We start from the raw sequence: 16,680 nt of genomic DNA on the forward strand, positions 1-16,680 counted from the left end.
AGTTTAAGTGATTTCTCTCACGAATTATGGAGGCAACAAGTCAGTGGGATGATATATTTAAAATACTGAGAGCAAAAAATTGCCAACCAAGAGTTCTACCTCTGGCAAACTGTCTTTCAAAAATAAAGGACATTCCCAGATAAACAACTGCTGAGGAATTTATCACTAATAGATTGGCCCTACAAGAGATGCTAAAGAGAGCTCTGCAGGCTGAAAGGTAAGGACAACAGACAACAGAGTAAAGCCACGTGAAGAAATGATGATTTCTGGTAAGGGTAACAACATGGGTAAATATAAATGCCAGTACAACTGTATTTTTTATTTGTAATTCTACTTTTTATTTCCTAAAGTAAATGGATATTACATAAAAATATCTAAAAGGCAAACACATAAAATGAAATGATAAGTCTATGGTTTGGGGCTCATAATATATAAACATGTATTTGTGACAAGAACTACAGAAAGGGAGGGGTGGGAGAGGTATAGGAACATGTAATAGTTTGTGTATATTTTTGAAGTTACATCAGTATCAAAGCAAACAAGATTGTTATAGATTTAGGATGTTAAATTTAAGCCCCATGGTAACCACAAAGCAAATACTGGAGTATGTGCAAGCTCTAGAGGCAGAAACTAGAGTACATGTTGCCAGGGGTGAGGGGTAGGAGAAATTGGGATTTAGTGCATAATGGGTGTAGGGTTTCCGTTTTCTGGTGATAGCAAGTTTTAATAATGGAATGTGTTAAGGGTACTGGCATCATTGTGAAAGGGATAAATTCCACTGAAAGATACATTTGAGAGTTGTTAACAGGGGAAAGTTTATGTTGCATATAAGTTCCCACAATTAAAAAAAAGAAAGAGCATCTAAAAAGACAATGACAGGAGAACCAGCAAGATGGCAGCAGAGTACAGAGCTCCTAGAGTCAGCTCGGGCTACAGGGCAGTTAGCAAACACCCAGAGCTCTCTGGAGCTAGGTGAAGCACCTGTTTGGAGGCTCCAGGAGACCAGAAGAGTACCCTGCAACATCCTTGAAGGAGTGGAAGGAGGAGATATATGCAGAGAAGACTCATAAGTAGAGCGCTCCACACTGTGGAGGCCGGTGCCTATCCTCCACTGAAGGCACAAGCTGCCTTGGGAGCTGTCCCATGGCTGGAACTGAAAGCTCCACTTCCCCAAAACAGGGGAGGAAGAGACGGGTGGGCACCAATTTCAGCTACTAATGAGTAAATTCAGCGGGCTACAGTATAATCTTAAGAACAGCTTAAGTTTGAGCCTGTCCAAGTCAGAAAGAGGGCAGGAGCCATCATCTTAACTCTGCACCTGTCACCAGGGGACACTGGGGCCGACTGAAAATTCCAGTGCTGGTGGGGACTGGCTTCTTTCCATCCTGATCAGACTGCAGCTTTAGCCTAGTCCCCAGTGCCACCTCCAGCAGGGAGGAAGCAATGGGGACCTGCACCAGCCTCTCCAGGAAATTACCAGCCAAGTCATGAAGGCAGGTGATTGTCCTACTCTGGAGGCACTAGCCATCCCAGAAGCTATTCTGTGGCTGGAATTGGAAGCTCCATTTCCCAGAAACAGGGGAGAAGGAGATGGTTGGCTGCTGATTTCAGCTAATGATTGGTAGACTTGGCTGACTAAGATATAACCCTGGGAACAGCTGGAGTGTGAATCAGCCCAAGTCAGAGAGAGGCCAGTAGCTGCCATTTTGACTCCATCCCCAGCCTGAGGCGAAGCTGGGCTGACTGAAACAACCCTATCAGAAGGAACCAGTTTCTTTCACACAGATCAGCCTGCAGCCCTAGCCTAGGCTTCAGCCCAACTTCTGGCAGGGAAGAGGCTGAGGAGCCCTGCACCAGCCTATACAGGTAACTGCAGTTACATTTGGCTGGCATAGACTGAAAATCTGAAGTCTACCAGGGCAACTGCAGTCATCTTGGACCCACACTGCATAGATTTCTGTCCATACCTGTACCTCCATCCCTACCCCAGGCAGGGGAGAAAGGAATGTGAAGCTTCATCAGTCTCTTTGGGCAACTACAGTCTAGGTCTGCACTTGGATTATACCACACAACTGTGACTCTGTCCCTACAGCTGGCAAAGAAGAAAGTTGAAAGAAGCTTCTTTGATCCATGGTGCAATGAGAGCAGCTTGAGCCTCCACAGCTTACAGCACCAAATACATCCTCGGCTTCTACTGCATAATCAGCAAGGGAGAAAGAATAGGAAGCCCTAAACTAATGAGAAAAACTGCACCCAGAAAAAATACTCTAGTAAGCCAGATGCAAAGACATCAACAAAAAATTACAATCCACACCAAGAAACAGGAAGCTATAGCCCCATTAAAGGAAGAAGATAAGCCTCCAGTGACATAAAGGAGTTGAGACAACTAATCATACATGTTCAAACAAATCTCCTTAATAAATTCAGTGAGATGGCTAAACAGATTAAGGATATTAAGAAGACATTAGATGAGCACAAAGAAGAATTTGAAAGCATACATAGAAAAATAGCAGATCTTATGGGAATGAAAGGTGCAATCAATGAAATTAAAAAACACTGGAATCTTATAATAGCAGATTTGAGGAGGCAGAAGAAAGGATAAGTAAGCTTGAAGAAATGGTGTCTGAGAGTGAATATACAAAAGAACAGATGAAGAAAAGAATGAAAAAAATTGAGTAAGGTCTCAGGGAGCTAAATGACAGCAAAAGGCATGCAAACATACATGTCAGGGGTGTCCCAGAAGGAGAAAAGAAGGGAAAAGGGGCAGAAGGAATATTTGAAGAAATATGGTAGAAAATTCCCCAACCCTATTGAAGGACATAGATATCCTTGTTCAAGAAGCACAACATATTCCCATCCAGAAAAATCCAAATAGACCAACTCCAAGACACATACTCATCAGAATGTCAAAGGCCAAAGACAAAGAGAGAATTCTGAGAACAGCAAGAGAAAAGCAATGCGTAACATATAAGGATATCCAATAAGATCAAGTGCTGATTTCTCACCAGAAACCATGGAGGCAAGAAGACCATGGTCTGATACAATTTAAGATATTATAAGAGAAAAAATTCAAGCCAAGAATCTTATACCCAACAAGACTGTCTTTCAAAAATAAGAGCGAGATTAGAATATTCACAGATAAATAGAAACTGAGAGAATTTCTAAGTAAGAGACCAGATTTTCAGGAAATACTAAAGCATATGCTGAGCCTGAAAAGAAAAGATAGGAGAGAGGGGACTGAAAGAGAGTCTAGAAATAAAATTATATCAATAAAAGTAACAAAAGGTGTCAAAAAAATGGTGAAAATAAATTATGACAGATAAAATTCAAATAGGAATAAACTTAACCAATGATGTAAAGCACTTATATTCAGAAAACTGCAACTCAGTGTTAAAAGAAAATTTAAAAAGCCTTAAATAACTGGAAGAACATTCCATGTTCATGGATTGGAAGACTAAATATCATTAAGATGCCAATTCTACTCAAACTGATATACAGATTTAATGCAATCCCAATAAAAATTCCACCAGCATTAAAGAAAAAATTGAAAACAGGATCATTAAATTTATTTGGAAGGGTAAGGAGTTCTGAATAGCCAGAAACATCATAAAAAGGAAAAGTGAACCCTGATCTCCAGACTTTAAATCATAATACCTACCTAAAGTGGTAAAAAATAGCATGGTACTGGCCTAAAGACACAATAGACCAATGGAACCAAATTTATGGTTCAGAAACAGACCCTCACAGGTATGATCAAGTGATTTTTGACTAGCCTGTCAAACTCACACAGCTCAGGCAGAACAGTCCATTCAACAAATGGAGCTGAAAGAAGTGGACATCCATAGCTGAAAGAAGGAAAGAGGACCCCCATCTCACACCTTATCCAAAAATTAACTCAAAATGGATCAAAAAACTAAAAATAAAAGCAAAAACCATAAGACTTCTAGAAGAAATTATTGGAAAATATCTTCAAGATCTAGTGGTAGGTGGTGGATTCTTAAAGGAGATAAGAGGAGGACTGAGTGGACTACTGATGTTTAATGTATGTAGAAGTGATAATTAGCTTTACTGTAAAAGTGTGGAAATGTATAGAGTGGATGGTAACACACTGTGAGTAACAGCTAGTTTATAAATGCAGATGTGACTGAAAATGGAAGTCTAGTTACGTAAATGCCAGTTAACAGAATGCTAGAGAATAATCTAGTACCTGGATAGCACAGTAAACCAAGAGGTGGATGAGAATTGTGGTTGATGGTACAGATGCAAAGTATATTTTGTTAGCTAGAACAAATGTATATCACTACTGCAGGTGTTGGGAATGTGGAGAAGCATGGGAAAAATACAGCTAGAGTGATCTATGGACTGTGGTTAGTAGTAATAATATAATATTCTTGCATCTATGTGAAAGATGTACTGTGTTGATAATGATGCATTTTAAAAAATGTGAGCCAAATGTACACTATGGACATGGTAACAATCAGATGATATTATTTTATCTGTAGCAAATGACACACCACATTGTGGTGTGTTGATGGAGGGGTATTGTTTGAGAATTCTGCATATGTGCATGATTGTTTTATAAGTTTACAACTTCTGTCATAAAAAATATATTTAAAAAATAAAAATATAATAATAAGGTGGTTTGGGGGAAAAACACACCGAATGTAAGATAAGGACTATGATTAGTAGTAAGATTTTAACAATATTCTTTCATAAATTGTAACTAACATCTCATGACAATGCAAGGTGTTGGTGGAGTGTTGTTGTATGGGACCCCTGTATGATGTTATGTGTGTTTGCTTCATAAGTTCACAACTTTTACTATACACTTAATTGTTTATGTATGTTCATATATAAATGATATTAAGATAATAATAATAGGATGGTTTGGGGAAAATACTTGTTTAGTAGTAATATTTTGACAATGCTCTTTAATCATTAGTTAAAAAGGTTTAACAACAATGCAAGTTATTGATGGTAGGGTGAGTTATGAGAGTCTTGTATGATGTTATATATGTTTGTTTTGTAAGTTCACAACTATTATTATACACTTATTGTTTATGTGTGTTTATGTGTAAGTGAATACTTCAATAAATTTTAAAAATTAAGAAAATATAAAAGACAAAGACAGTTAAATGCAATACATGATCCTGGATGGGATATAACAAGGAAGGATAAATGGCTCAAAGGGATATTACTGTGACATATGGAAAAGTCAGAATACAGATGGTAAAATTCACATCAATGTTAAATTTCTTTTACTGAATAACTGCACTTAAATTGGTTATGTAAGTGAATATCCTTGGTCTTAGGAAATGTCCATGGTGATATTACCTGTTCAAGGAGTGTGATGTAGGGGGAAGCGGATATGGCTCAAGCAATTGGGCTCTTGTCTACCATATAGGAGGTCCAGAGTTTGATACCCAGGGTCTCCTGGTGAAGGCAAGCTGGCCTGTGTGGCAAGCTGCCTCATGCAGAGTGCTGGCCCACATGGAGAGCTAATGAAGCAAGATATGCAACGAAAAGAGACACAGAGGACAGACAATAAGAGATGCAGCAGAACAGGGAGCTGAGATGGTGCAAGAGAATGATTGCTCCTCTCCCACTCCAGAAGCTCCCAGGATTGGTTCCCAGAGCTGCCTAATGAGAATACAAGCAGATACAGAAGAACACACAGCAAATGGACACAGAGAGCAGACAATGGAGGAAGGGGCCAAAATAAATCTTAAAAAAAAAGTGTGATATATAAAATCTACACTCAGTCATTCAGTAAGAGTTTGAAAAAGTTACACCTAGACTGAAAGAAAGCTAGACAGATGCACAGATAGATGGTCTGAGAGATGGATGGATGGATGGATGGATGGATGGATGGATGGATGGATGGACTGATGGATAGAATATGACATGTGGCAAATGTTAGAATTGGTGGATTTGAGTATCTGGGGGGAGTAGGGTATGTTGGAATTCTCTTATAGGGTTTATATTATTTTTGTAACTTTCCTGTAAATTTGAAAGTATTTCAAAATAGAAAGCTAAAAAACACTAAACAAACTGAAGGTCTTATTAAGAAGGTGGTTAGTTTTGTCATGAATGCTGAGAAAACAAAGTATTCTTTCAATAGTTTCTGGGGTCAATCTAAGTTATAAACTAGTATGAAGGAGGTGTTACAGCTGTCATTGCAAGATCAGTGAAGTCTTGGTGGAAGTGGTACACTTTCTTAGCCTGACATCATCAAACTTTCAGTTTTTTTAACTCCCTTTGGACTAATTCCATGTTTAACAGGCAACTTTTATAGTTCCATATGAGACAGCCCTTGCAGAGAAGATATGCTGCTCAAATTCCAGCTTCTTGATGGAGACTTCACATAACAAACAGAATTAGAAATTTCTAATTATGATTTGTTTTCCTTTATATGGTGTGACAACCAGATTTGTATGATTATCTTGAATACTTTGAGCATTTCCAGTTGCCTGATAGTAAAATCTTGTAAGTTAATAAATTAATGTTCTGGTCACTATGCCATCCTTTCTGGTCTTCAAAGAAGAGCACCAAATCTAGGTGACTTTTTCTGAAAGATGTCCTTTTTTACCATACCTATCTTCCAGCTCTACCAAATACTACTGAGGAAACCGCAGTATTCTTTTTGTCTTGAACAGAGTATGAAGCACTTACATCTACATTATTTCACATATCAACCATGAGAGCTAGGGTCACCCCTCAATTATACGGATGAGAAGATGTCAGGAATATATGTTACATTGCTTAAAGTTGAAGGGTCAGTAAGTACTTCAGTCATTTACTCATCCAATTTATTGATCATCTGTTATGAATCAGGCACTGATCAAGACTCATAGAGAATTCAGTGACCAAAATATAGTTTCTATTCTAGTAAAGGAAATAGACATAATTATATAGTAAATCAGCATGCAATACATGTTCTGGGAAAAAAAATACACATACAGGAGAGGGTGAGGGCAGTCAAGAGTTCTGGGAGTATTCAGGGTAGGCCTGACTGAGAAGCATTTGAAAACTTGAAAAAAGTAATGAAGTTACTCAGAGATCATCCAAGAAAAGAGTGTTCCAGGAAAGGAAAAGGCAGTGTAAAGATGCCAAGATGGGAGATTTGCTGACATATTCCAGAAACAGCAAGGATCCCAGAATGGTTGGAACAGAATGAAAGAGGGGAGAGTGGCAGGAAATGAATTCAGAGAGGTAAGGGGACACACACTTTGTGGACTTTAGATGCCTTTGTCAGTATGTTGGCTTTTACTGTGAGTGAAATGGGGAATCACTGGGGGATTGTGAATAGAGCACACAATTCAGCTTTCCTTTAAAAATAGCACTGTGTCTACTGTGTTGTAAAAGACTGGGAGGTGCAGGGCAAGGGTAGAAGGAGGGAGACTTCTTTGGAGCTAAAGTAGTAATTCAGGCTGGGGATTCTGCTTGTTCATATCAAGATGGTAGCAGTAGAGGTAGTGAGAAGAAGAGGGATTTGCAGTATATTTTAAGAATAGAGCCAACAGAATCTCCTAAACATATGTTGTAGAGAGAAGGAGAGGAATCAAGTAAGATCCAAAAGTTTTAGGCATCAATACCTGGAAGGATGGAATTGTTATGGAGATTAGAAAGGGTATAAATGTAAAAGATTGTTTTTGTGGAAAAAAACAGAAGTCAGTTTTGGACATAGTAGGTTAGTGATGTCTGTTAGACTTCCAAATGGAGAATTTTGAGCAGGATGTTAGACATGCACATCTGGAATTCAGGAGACAGAGATATAAATTTTGGAACTATAGCATATAAATGACTTTCAAGGCCATAACACTGAAGGGGATCACTAAGGAGGAAATGTAGATAGAGACAATATAAAAGGACTAAGCACTGAGTCTTAGGGGCACTTGACTACTCAGAAATCCAGGACAAGAAAGGGAGCCAACCAGGGGGCTGAGAAGCTGTTACACAGGTTAAAGGAAAACCACGAGAGTACAGTGTCCTGCATGCTAAAGAGTGGATAAAGGTGAAGAGAGAGTGATAGACCATGTAAAATCCTGCCGGCACGTCAAGATGGAAAGAATGGAAATTAACCATTGGATCAGTAATGAAGGGTTCAAGCTGACCTTGATAAAAGCAATTTCAGTGGGATGGTAGGTGTAGAACCCTGCCTGGAATTGATTTAAGATGATAGGAGAAGGGGAATTAAGGGGTTGGTAGTGCATACAACTCTCTGAGTTGTTTTACAGCAAACAAAGCAGGGAAATGGGGGAGGAGCTGCAGAGGAAAAGGGGTCAAGCAGGGATTTTAATTTTTTTTTAATTTTTAAAATGAAAGAAATAGCATGTTTTTATGATGATGGAAATGACCCATAAAAGGGAGAAGATTTTTTGAAGCAAGATCTCTAAGCAAGAGAGAGGGGATGGGATCTACTGAATGCAAATGGTGGCATTCGCTTATACAGGAACATGGATAGTTCATCTAAGTAATAGGTGGGCAAACCAAGTATGGGTGCAGAGTGGTAAGCACCATTAGAAGTATCTTGTGGTTGGGTCTCTGGATATTTATTTTCTGATTGCTTCACTTTTCTCAGTAAAGGAGAAAACAACTTCACGAAGGAGAGTGAAAATGAGAGGAGAAGTATCTGGTTTTAGGGGAATGTGAGAGCATGTAGACTAGGGACTAAGTGTTCCTGGGTATCATTAAGAGCCCAATGAGATCTGTGGTAATACATTTAAAGCCAGAGAATGCAGCATGGTTGTGCTCAGCTGCCCCCAAACAGAAGCAGAAGAGTCAGAGGTTTGAGTTTTCATCTCAGTGTGGCTTAGGTTACTATATTCAAGGGAAAGAGGTACAAGGGGTCTGAAGTCATGATATCATGGAATATAACATAGGTAAGAGGCAAAAAGAGGTCACTTCTCATGCATGCATTTGTTTACTCTATAAGTGTTTCTGAGCATCCCTTATAAGCCATGTACTGTGTTTGGTCCTGTAAAATGCACGTGAATAAGGCAGGTGTGGCTCCTGCTTTCATGGAGCCTGCATAACAACTAGGGAGACAGACAAAACCAAAACAAAGCGTATAAGGTAAAATTCAATAAGTTTTATTAAGAAAGCAAAGCAAGTGCTGATAGAGGAAATGAATAAATCTGTGTGTTGCCCATACACATGAGTGTGTGTGCGGTGTGTGTTCAGGGGATAAGCAGTTAACTTATATAAGGTGGTCAAAGAAGAAAGGTCAAAGAAAGAGGAAAATGCAAGCTGAGACTAAAGGATGAAAAGGAACTAGCTATGTAAAGAGCAGAGAGAAGTAGTCACTGTAGAGGAACACACACTGGTAAAAGCCCAAAGGCAGGGAAGGGCTTACCTGGCATATTTAAGGAAATGAAAGGAGACCAGTGTGACCGAAGCTCAATAAGTAAGGAGGTTGCACAGGATGAACATCGAAAGAGAATCAGGGGCAAGTGTGAAGGCAGAATTCGATTTCCAATCTACTAATTCCATATTAATTTCATTTCTATCCTACCATATTCAACATTCCAGAGTCATTAATAATTTTAATTCTATAAATTCAGTTCACAAGCCTTGATTTCCTTCAAGAATTACACTGTAGCACTTATTTTATCAGGTACTGACCTCATGCCAGACCTCCTGGCTGTCCCTTCAGTGCTGCCCTGCAGATCATAGCTCTGTGGTTTGCAATAAGGAGTAACTGGATACATTAATCTATGCTAATATATAAATGACTCCCAGTGGCTCTGGATATTATGGCTCTCCTGAGGATTTACATTTTAACAGGAATTTTCTTAAGACACAAAGGAGTGACTATAAGAATATATTTCAGACACTGAGCAGGCCAGTTTAGTGTGCTTCAAACACACTATTTCTCTAAAATCCTTAGCTTAGGAACTGTATCTTCCACTAGAAAAACTGGAAAATGTATACTTAATGTGGTACATTAGTCCTAGACTGGTCTAATCACATTGATATTTTTCATTTTCACCCATTGCAATGCAATAATAGTCATTGGGCATGGTGCTATCTGCATATGAGCTGTCCATCTTGTCCATGTACTTTGTCACTTAAATGAGGTCCTTGTTTGTTGAAGTTTTCCAAATTATTCAGGAAGATTTAACTCTATATATGGCATTTTATTCTTTTCCTATAGAGCTTGTCACAGTCATTACCAATTGCTTAGGAAGAATACATATCTTTCAAATGAGTACATTATGCAGTATTCATGGCTTGTAAGTAAAACTGAAGGTCTAAAACACTAAAAGCAAAAAAGCATTCACAGTTGGGTCAATTACAAGAGTGTGTACAACTGTGTTCCTGGAAAATAGGTTATATGAGTAGAGTTGGAAACTTGTTGGTCTCATGAATTTCTCAGCACTGTAGGGACTGAATGCATGTCTGATAGGTGAAGTAATAAAGTGATTAACTGTTTCTTGTGTTGTTAAAGGTGTTTTATTTCTACAAGCAAAGCAACCAAAGAAGCAATTGGATAGGTCCTTGCTGTCAGTTGACTCTAACCAAATTGTGTGCTTACCTATATAAGAACCTCAAGTTGTCTTAAAGCAAAGACCAAGAAAGGACAATTGGACTCCATATAAAATAATACTAATCCTTAGAGATAATGAGATAAAATTAGACATAAAAGTTCAATAAGGAAAGCATTCCTGCCTATTTTTGTGCACCATTGATTCTTGTACCTTGCACAATGCCTAGCACTTACTGGATGCCCAATGAATATTTAAATGATTTTATATTAGAGAACTTGAAGCAGATGTCAAGGATCATTCTTGGGTTTCTGGCATGAGATCCTGGAGAATGAAGATGCTTTACCATGATGAGACAAAGGGTCATAGGGGAGTTCAGTTATTAAACACTGGCCATGCTTATTTTTGTCTGCCTTGGAGTGATCTCAACGGAAAAGTAGGCAGTTAGTAATATTCATCTTTAACTCAGAGGAGAAGACAAGGCTACAGATATCTAAATTCTTAATCAGGCCTATAAGAGCATTCTAGATCAGATCCCTGACAGTCTTTTCAGATCTCTCTTGCCACCCTGAACATTATACCATTTACTTCACCCTTTGTAATTCGGGTTCCAAAAAAATACCCCATCACTGTTACATGCTGTGTTGCCCTGCCTAAGTGACTGTGCTTTCTGTTTTTCTGGGAACAATCATTCTTCTGTATTCTTCACTTACCTAATTTCAGCACACACTTCAAAACTCAGTACACAGAGCATCTTCTCTAACAGCATTTCCTGACCCTTCAGTTTGCAAGGGAGAAGATACCTACATTTTCCTTCTTCATCACCCTGTGCCTTTCAAATTCATGAACACATCATTCAGTCTTGTTTGCTTACTTATCTTTTCTAACACACCAGAAGTGTTTTGATGACCAAGACTATATTTTTTTCCTATATATGCTATGTGTAGATTGGGACCTGGCACATGATAGGTGCTATGTATGCATATGACCAAGTCTTACAGGCTTCAAGAGAAAGGGTAATGAAATAACAGTCTTTCTGACTGTGGGCAACAATCACCAAACATATATATTATCAAAATTAAGATCCTCTAACTCAGAAGGAATATAAATCCTTCAGGGTTCAGTATTTTTTTTTCTTTTTTTTAAAAAATTATTTATTTATTATTATTATTTTTTAATTACATTAAAAAAAAATGAGGTCCCATTCAACCCCACCGCCCCCACCCCCCACTCCCCCCACTCCCCCCACAGCAACACTCTCTCCCATCATCAAGACACATCCATTGCACCTGGTAAGTTCATCTCTGAGCATCACTGCACCCCATAGTCAATGGTCCACATCATAGCCCAGACTCTCTCACGTTCCATCCAGTGGGCCCTGGGGGGATCTACAGTGTCCCGTAATTGTCCGTGAAGCACTATCCAGGACAACTCCATGTCCCGAAAACACCTCCACATCTCATCTCTTCCTCCCATTCCCCAAACCCAGCAGCCCCCATGGCTACCGTTCCCACACCCATTCCACATTTTCTCTGTGGACATTGGATTGGTTGTGTCCATTGCACACCTATGTCAAGTGAGGGCTTAGATTCCACATGGGTACTGGATGCACTCCTCCCGCTTCTAGTTGTAGACACTCTAGGCTCCATGTTGTGGTGGTTGATCTTCTTCAACTCCATGTTAGCTGAGTGGAGTAAGTCCAATAAATCAAAGTGTAGGAGCTGAAGTCTGTTGAGGCTCTGGGCCTGGGTGTCATATTATCAGTCCAGAGATTCAAATCCCCTACATATATCTTAAACCCAGCACCAACTACAATTCCAATAAAGTAGCATGCAAGTCTTGTGAAAAGAGACCCCCTCTGAGTCCAATTCCATCACGCAGAAACACCAGCTCCAAAGAAGGGCCATCTGTCATGGCAGTGAACCCCTTCTGTCATGACCATAGAACCCGTGGGTCTCTTTATCCCTCAAAAGAACCAATACCTGGGGTTGTATCTACCTTATCTGTCTCTTAGACTCTGTTCAGTTGTACATAGGGGTATTCCTTCTGACAACCTCCAGATTCTTTTTTAGAGACTTACAGCCTTATAATCTCATTTCTCCTTTCCATTTCCCCCTTACATTAGGTCAAACTGCTTCCCGAAGTCATGTTATTATATGTAGACAGGTATATTCTGCTGTTCCGCATTGAATCTTTAATTCAAGGTCATTTTCTAGTTGCTTCTTCAGCTGGTATGTGGTAGTGATCCCTCGGTGCCAGGGAGGCTCATCCCCGGGTGTCGTGTCCCACGCTGGGGGGAATGCATCGCATCTACACGCTGAGTTTGGCTGTGAGAGTGGCCACATTTGAGTAACATGAATGCTGTCAGGAGGAAACCCCCAGGCACAATGCTACTCTAGGCCTTGTTCTTATTGCAGGTGTATAGGCTCAAAAGTGTAGCCATTAGTATCAAGGGCCCACTGTTGGGCCCTCCTTCCTTCCTGGTTCTTGCCGTTGCACCTGGAGGATTGCTGCTGCTCTCCCAGGGCCCACAACAATGACCCCCCGGCCAGGAGCCCAGTACCCCCCCCCCAGCTGTTGTTTTTAATTGTTTCCAATATGAGTATATATAGACATTACCATACCAAATGTCTTATTCAGAGTAAGCTAGTTGAGTTTCTATATATTGCTTCCATTGATATTCATTTGCCAAGTAAGGTGAATTGCTTTTCATCATTCATATGTTTGCCTTCCCTTGATTACCAATAAACCTGAACAGAAGAAATCCTCAACATATCAAGATATCAGAAATAAGTGCTGGTACTCTTTCACTACATACTTGAACTAAAATATACAGCCCACAAACAAATATCTGATATTTATATTCTTTGTTTTATGGAAAACGGTAATACCTTCTGCTGCAGAAAAAAATTCAAGAACTTGATTTCTAATAGATTTCAATTCATATTAAATTCCAATCAGGTACAATAATTTCAAGCAGTGTACAATGAGACTAAAGGGGTAGAGCAAAAACAAACCCTCCTGGGGCATTTTCTCCAAAGTCTTCAAGACTTCCAGGGTTCTCTGAAAAGTTTCCTCATAGGAGTACCTCTGAATTCTGTAATGGATGGCTTTGTAAAATAATGCAGTTAACTGTGTATCCCAAAACAGTGAATATATCTTAGAAGAGGGCCACTGAACAGCCTCTCCATCCTTTCAAAACTCCTTAGCACTTTGCTTTTTTCTTATAGCAATAACTGACGTCAGAGGTATTATAAACATTTATGTATTTGTCTTAATTTCTCTCACTGATCTGAAAATCCCTCAAGGACGGGATCTCTGCTATTCTAATATTTTATTTTTGGAGAAATAACAGATTGCTTTGCAGAGAGTAGGCCCTTATTTTTATTATTTTTAATTTTTCAGCCAACTGAACTACATACAGTGGTCATCTCTAATGATTTGTTGTCAAGTAAATATGGTCTGTGTGTTTACTGAAATGAAAAGTTGTATATCAGGACTTTGCTCAAGATGTTAACTTATTATTTCCATAATTATTTTACTACAGAAAAGTCAGACTGTACTTAGCATAATGTTTAATGCTTAGGAACACTCCATTTTATAAATTACATTAAAACTTGAATTTGTCCACATTTAGAACCTTTGTAAAGAACCTAATTTAATGTTTGTATGAGATATTCTCTCATAGAGGAATAGAATCAATACATTTCAGTATCCCTTCACAGATGTTGTCAATGAATTTGCAGAAGCTGGACCCATTTTGGTTATTGATTTTGAAACTACTAGCAAGTTAATAAGAAGAACAATTCTTCCTTTGGGAGGAACACTGGTATGAGATAATATTCCTAATTCCTGTCAGTTACAAAGGCAACCTTGGCTTTCAGAATTGATATACACCTGAAAGAATATAATTCAAACCTAAATGTAAGTGAGAACATAAGACTATACAAATCCTTTAAAATTTTGAGAGAAAATCTACTTAAAAATCTTAATCAATAGGAAAACAAACAGCCTGGATAGGTATTGAGAAATATTTTATTTTCAATATTCATTTCAAGTCATTTGAAAAATATTCCTATCTAAATAGTACAATAAGTATCCTTGATAGTTGTTATTCTTCTCTAACTTATGTATGACTTCAAATGTACTAATATGAATTTTCCCTTGAGGAATCATTAAGTCAGCCAGTCTGAGTTATAATTAGGTAGCCTGAGCAGATGAAAAGTAAATTATTTGGGTCTTTCACCTTCCTCAAGCAGGATACCAATGGGAAATTGTTAAACAATATTCCCATTAGAGAAGTCAAGAAATGAAATGATAGGTAAATAGAGCTGAAAGTAATAAAGTGCTCTCTGTATCCATTTTGAAACTCCTTTTTTAAAGCTATTTTATTTATAGCCAGATAATGGTGTGATTTTAGCTGTTAGTACCAAATGTCCAGTTAGTTAATCTCAAATGATGGATGTACCTCATGATATCTAAAGGAGTCATCATCACCTACTTCTTATTTTTTCCTCTTGAAGAATCCATTTATGACTTATTCACATCTACTGTCATTAGATATGAGAGAGTAGTGAGCAAGAGCCATATTTTTGAAACACTATGCATATAAAGCTTAAACAATGTTGGAATATAATAAACAACAGAGTGAATCTGTGACTTTGTAAATGATAGATTATAAATGATTGAATTTTCCCAAGATAAAAGATTCAGAGCTTTTGCCCAGAGATTTTCCCTCTTCTATAATTCATGGTTGGTGATGCAAAGTGACTGACATTCCAGAATCAACAATTTTTTAAAAAGTGGTTTTAGAGGATTACAATAAAGGGTTCTAGCTAATCACTTTAAAACTTTACAGTGTGATTCTTTTCAGAACAATAGCCTACAGTTAAATCTTACTAATTCACTTCAATTGATGAGAAGGTTTTGCTGAATTATTAAACATTTTAAAAGAACTCTCTTTTATTCATTTTAGCAATAGTTTTCAAGAAAATGTCCTAGCGGATTTGCAGGAAACAAAAACAGGGTAATTAATATAGGATAAAATGTTATATATTAAGACCTTGAATTGAGATTGCTTGACAAGCAGAATAGAAACTGCAAGATCTCACCCATGGGGAAGTGGGGACAGGAGATATTCAAACTGAAGGAATAAACAGGGTGAGTGATGGAGTGTAGACCAAGGAGCTCAGAGTCCAGGCAAGCAATCAGTCATTACAGGTTCAGAAGCTGCTTGCTTCCTCTTCTACAAAATAACAATTAGTTGTGTTTCCAGTGCCACCAAGTTTCTAGACAAAGAATGCCAGAAAGACTGCTTGGGAATTGTCAACTTATTCTTTTAAGTAGCTATTTGAATGAGTAATTTCAAGTCATCCTTTCTGCTTTGTTTGAGGAAGAAAACTTATTCTATATAAAGTCTTCCCCAAATGTGACATTAATATAGTTAAGTAATTCTACAATAGAAGATTCAGAGACAAAATGATTTTTATCATTTTGATAAAAATTAGTAAATGAACAAATAAGCATATAGTCACACCAGTCATATTATCCAAAAAACAGTTTTTCAAATGCAGGTAGAGATTATTGGATCCTAAGACCAACCTAGTAGATAAGAACCATCATTATCCAGAAAGAAATAAAATGGAACAGAAAAATTCAGAGTACATGGCAATAAGCAAAGGAGTAAGGGAAAATATTGTTTCTGGAAATTCTTATTTTGGTAACACATGGCATATATGCATGCATGTGTTACTGGATCATATTTGTAGACCACTTACTTAGAACTTCTTTATTTTGGACTAAAAGACAAAAGAGGCTTTTACTCACCTATAGTGGGGTCATGATAATCAGGGAACTGATGACTAATAAACTGCATTGTCATTGCTGAAAGAGAAAAAAATGAAAATCAATTTAATAAAAATTCACCAATTAACCAAGGTAGTTCACCAATCTTTTCATATGTTCCATAGTTTATTTTCGTCACTAATTTATTTCATAATATGAACCACAAAATGATAATAAATGGGACAAATTCTAGAGGAAAATAATGTGTGAAATAAGTCAGATATTTCCCTGGAATAAATATGACTGAATTTTAAGCATTTTTTAAAAATGTATTGGATAAAAATAAAGTTCTTGATGGCACAATGAGCTTTATACTAGCTGTAAGATCTCTGTTGGTTTTCTCTGTTCA

The 16,680-nt window shown here is 38.0% G+C and overlaps 1 protein-coding gene across 1 annotated transcript in view; it reads right to left on the reverse strand.

Annotated features, from left to right (window-relative positions):
* Positions 1–16,680, reverse strand: part of RIT2 (Ras like without CAAX 2) — a 408,812-nt gene that overhangs the window by 314,388 nt on the left and 77,744 nt on the right. Inside the window, exon 2 of the mRNA XM_004473764.3 lies at positions 16,314–16,370. Coding sequence (XP_004473821.1) covers positions 16,314–16,370 — 57 coding nt within the window. The remainder of the gene's footprint in view (positions 1–16,313; positions 16,371–16,680) is intronic.

Source organism: Dasypus novemcinctus, chromosome 16 (genome assembly GCF_030445035.2).
Source record: "Dasypus novemcinctus isolate mDasNov1 chromosome 16, mDasNov1.1.hap2, whole genome shotgun sequence".
Taxonomy (NCBI): Eukaryota; Metazoa; Chordata; class Mammalia; order Cingulata; family Dasypodidae; genus Dasypus; species Dasypus novemcinctus.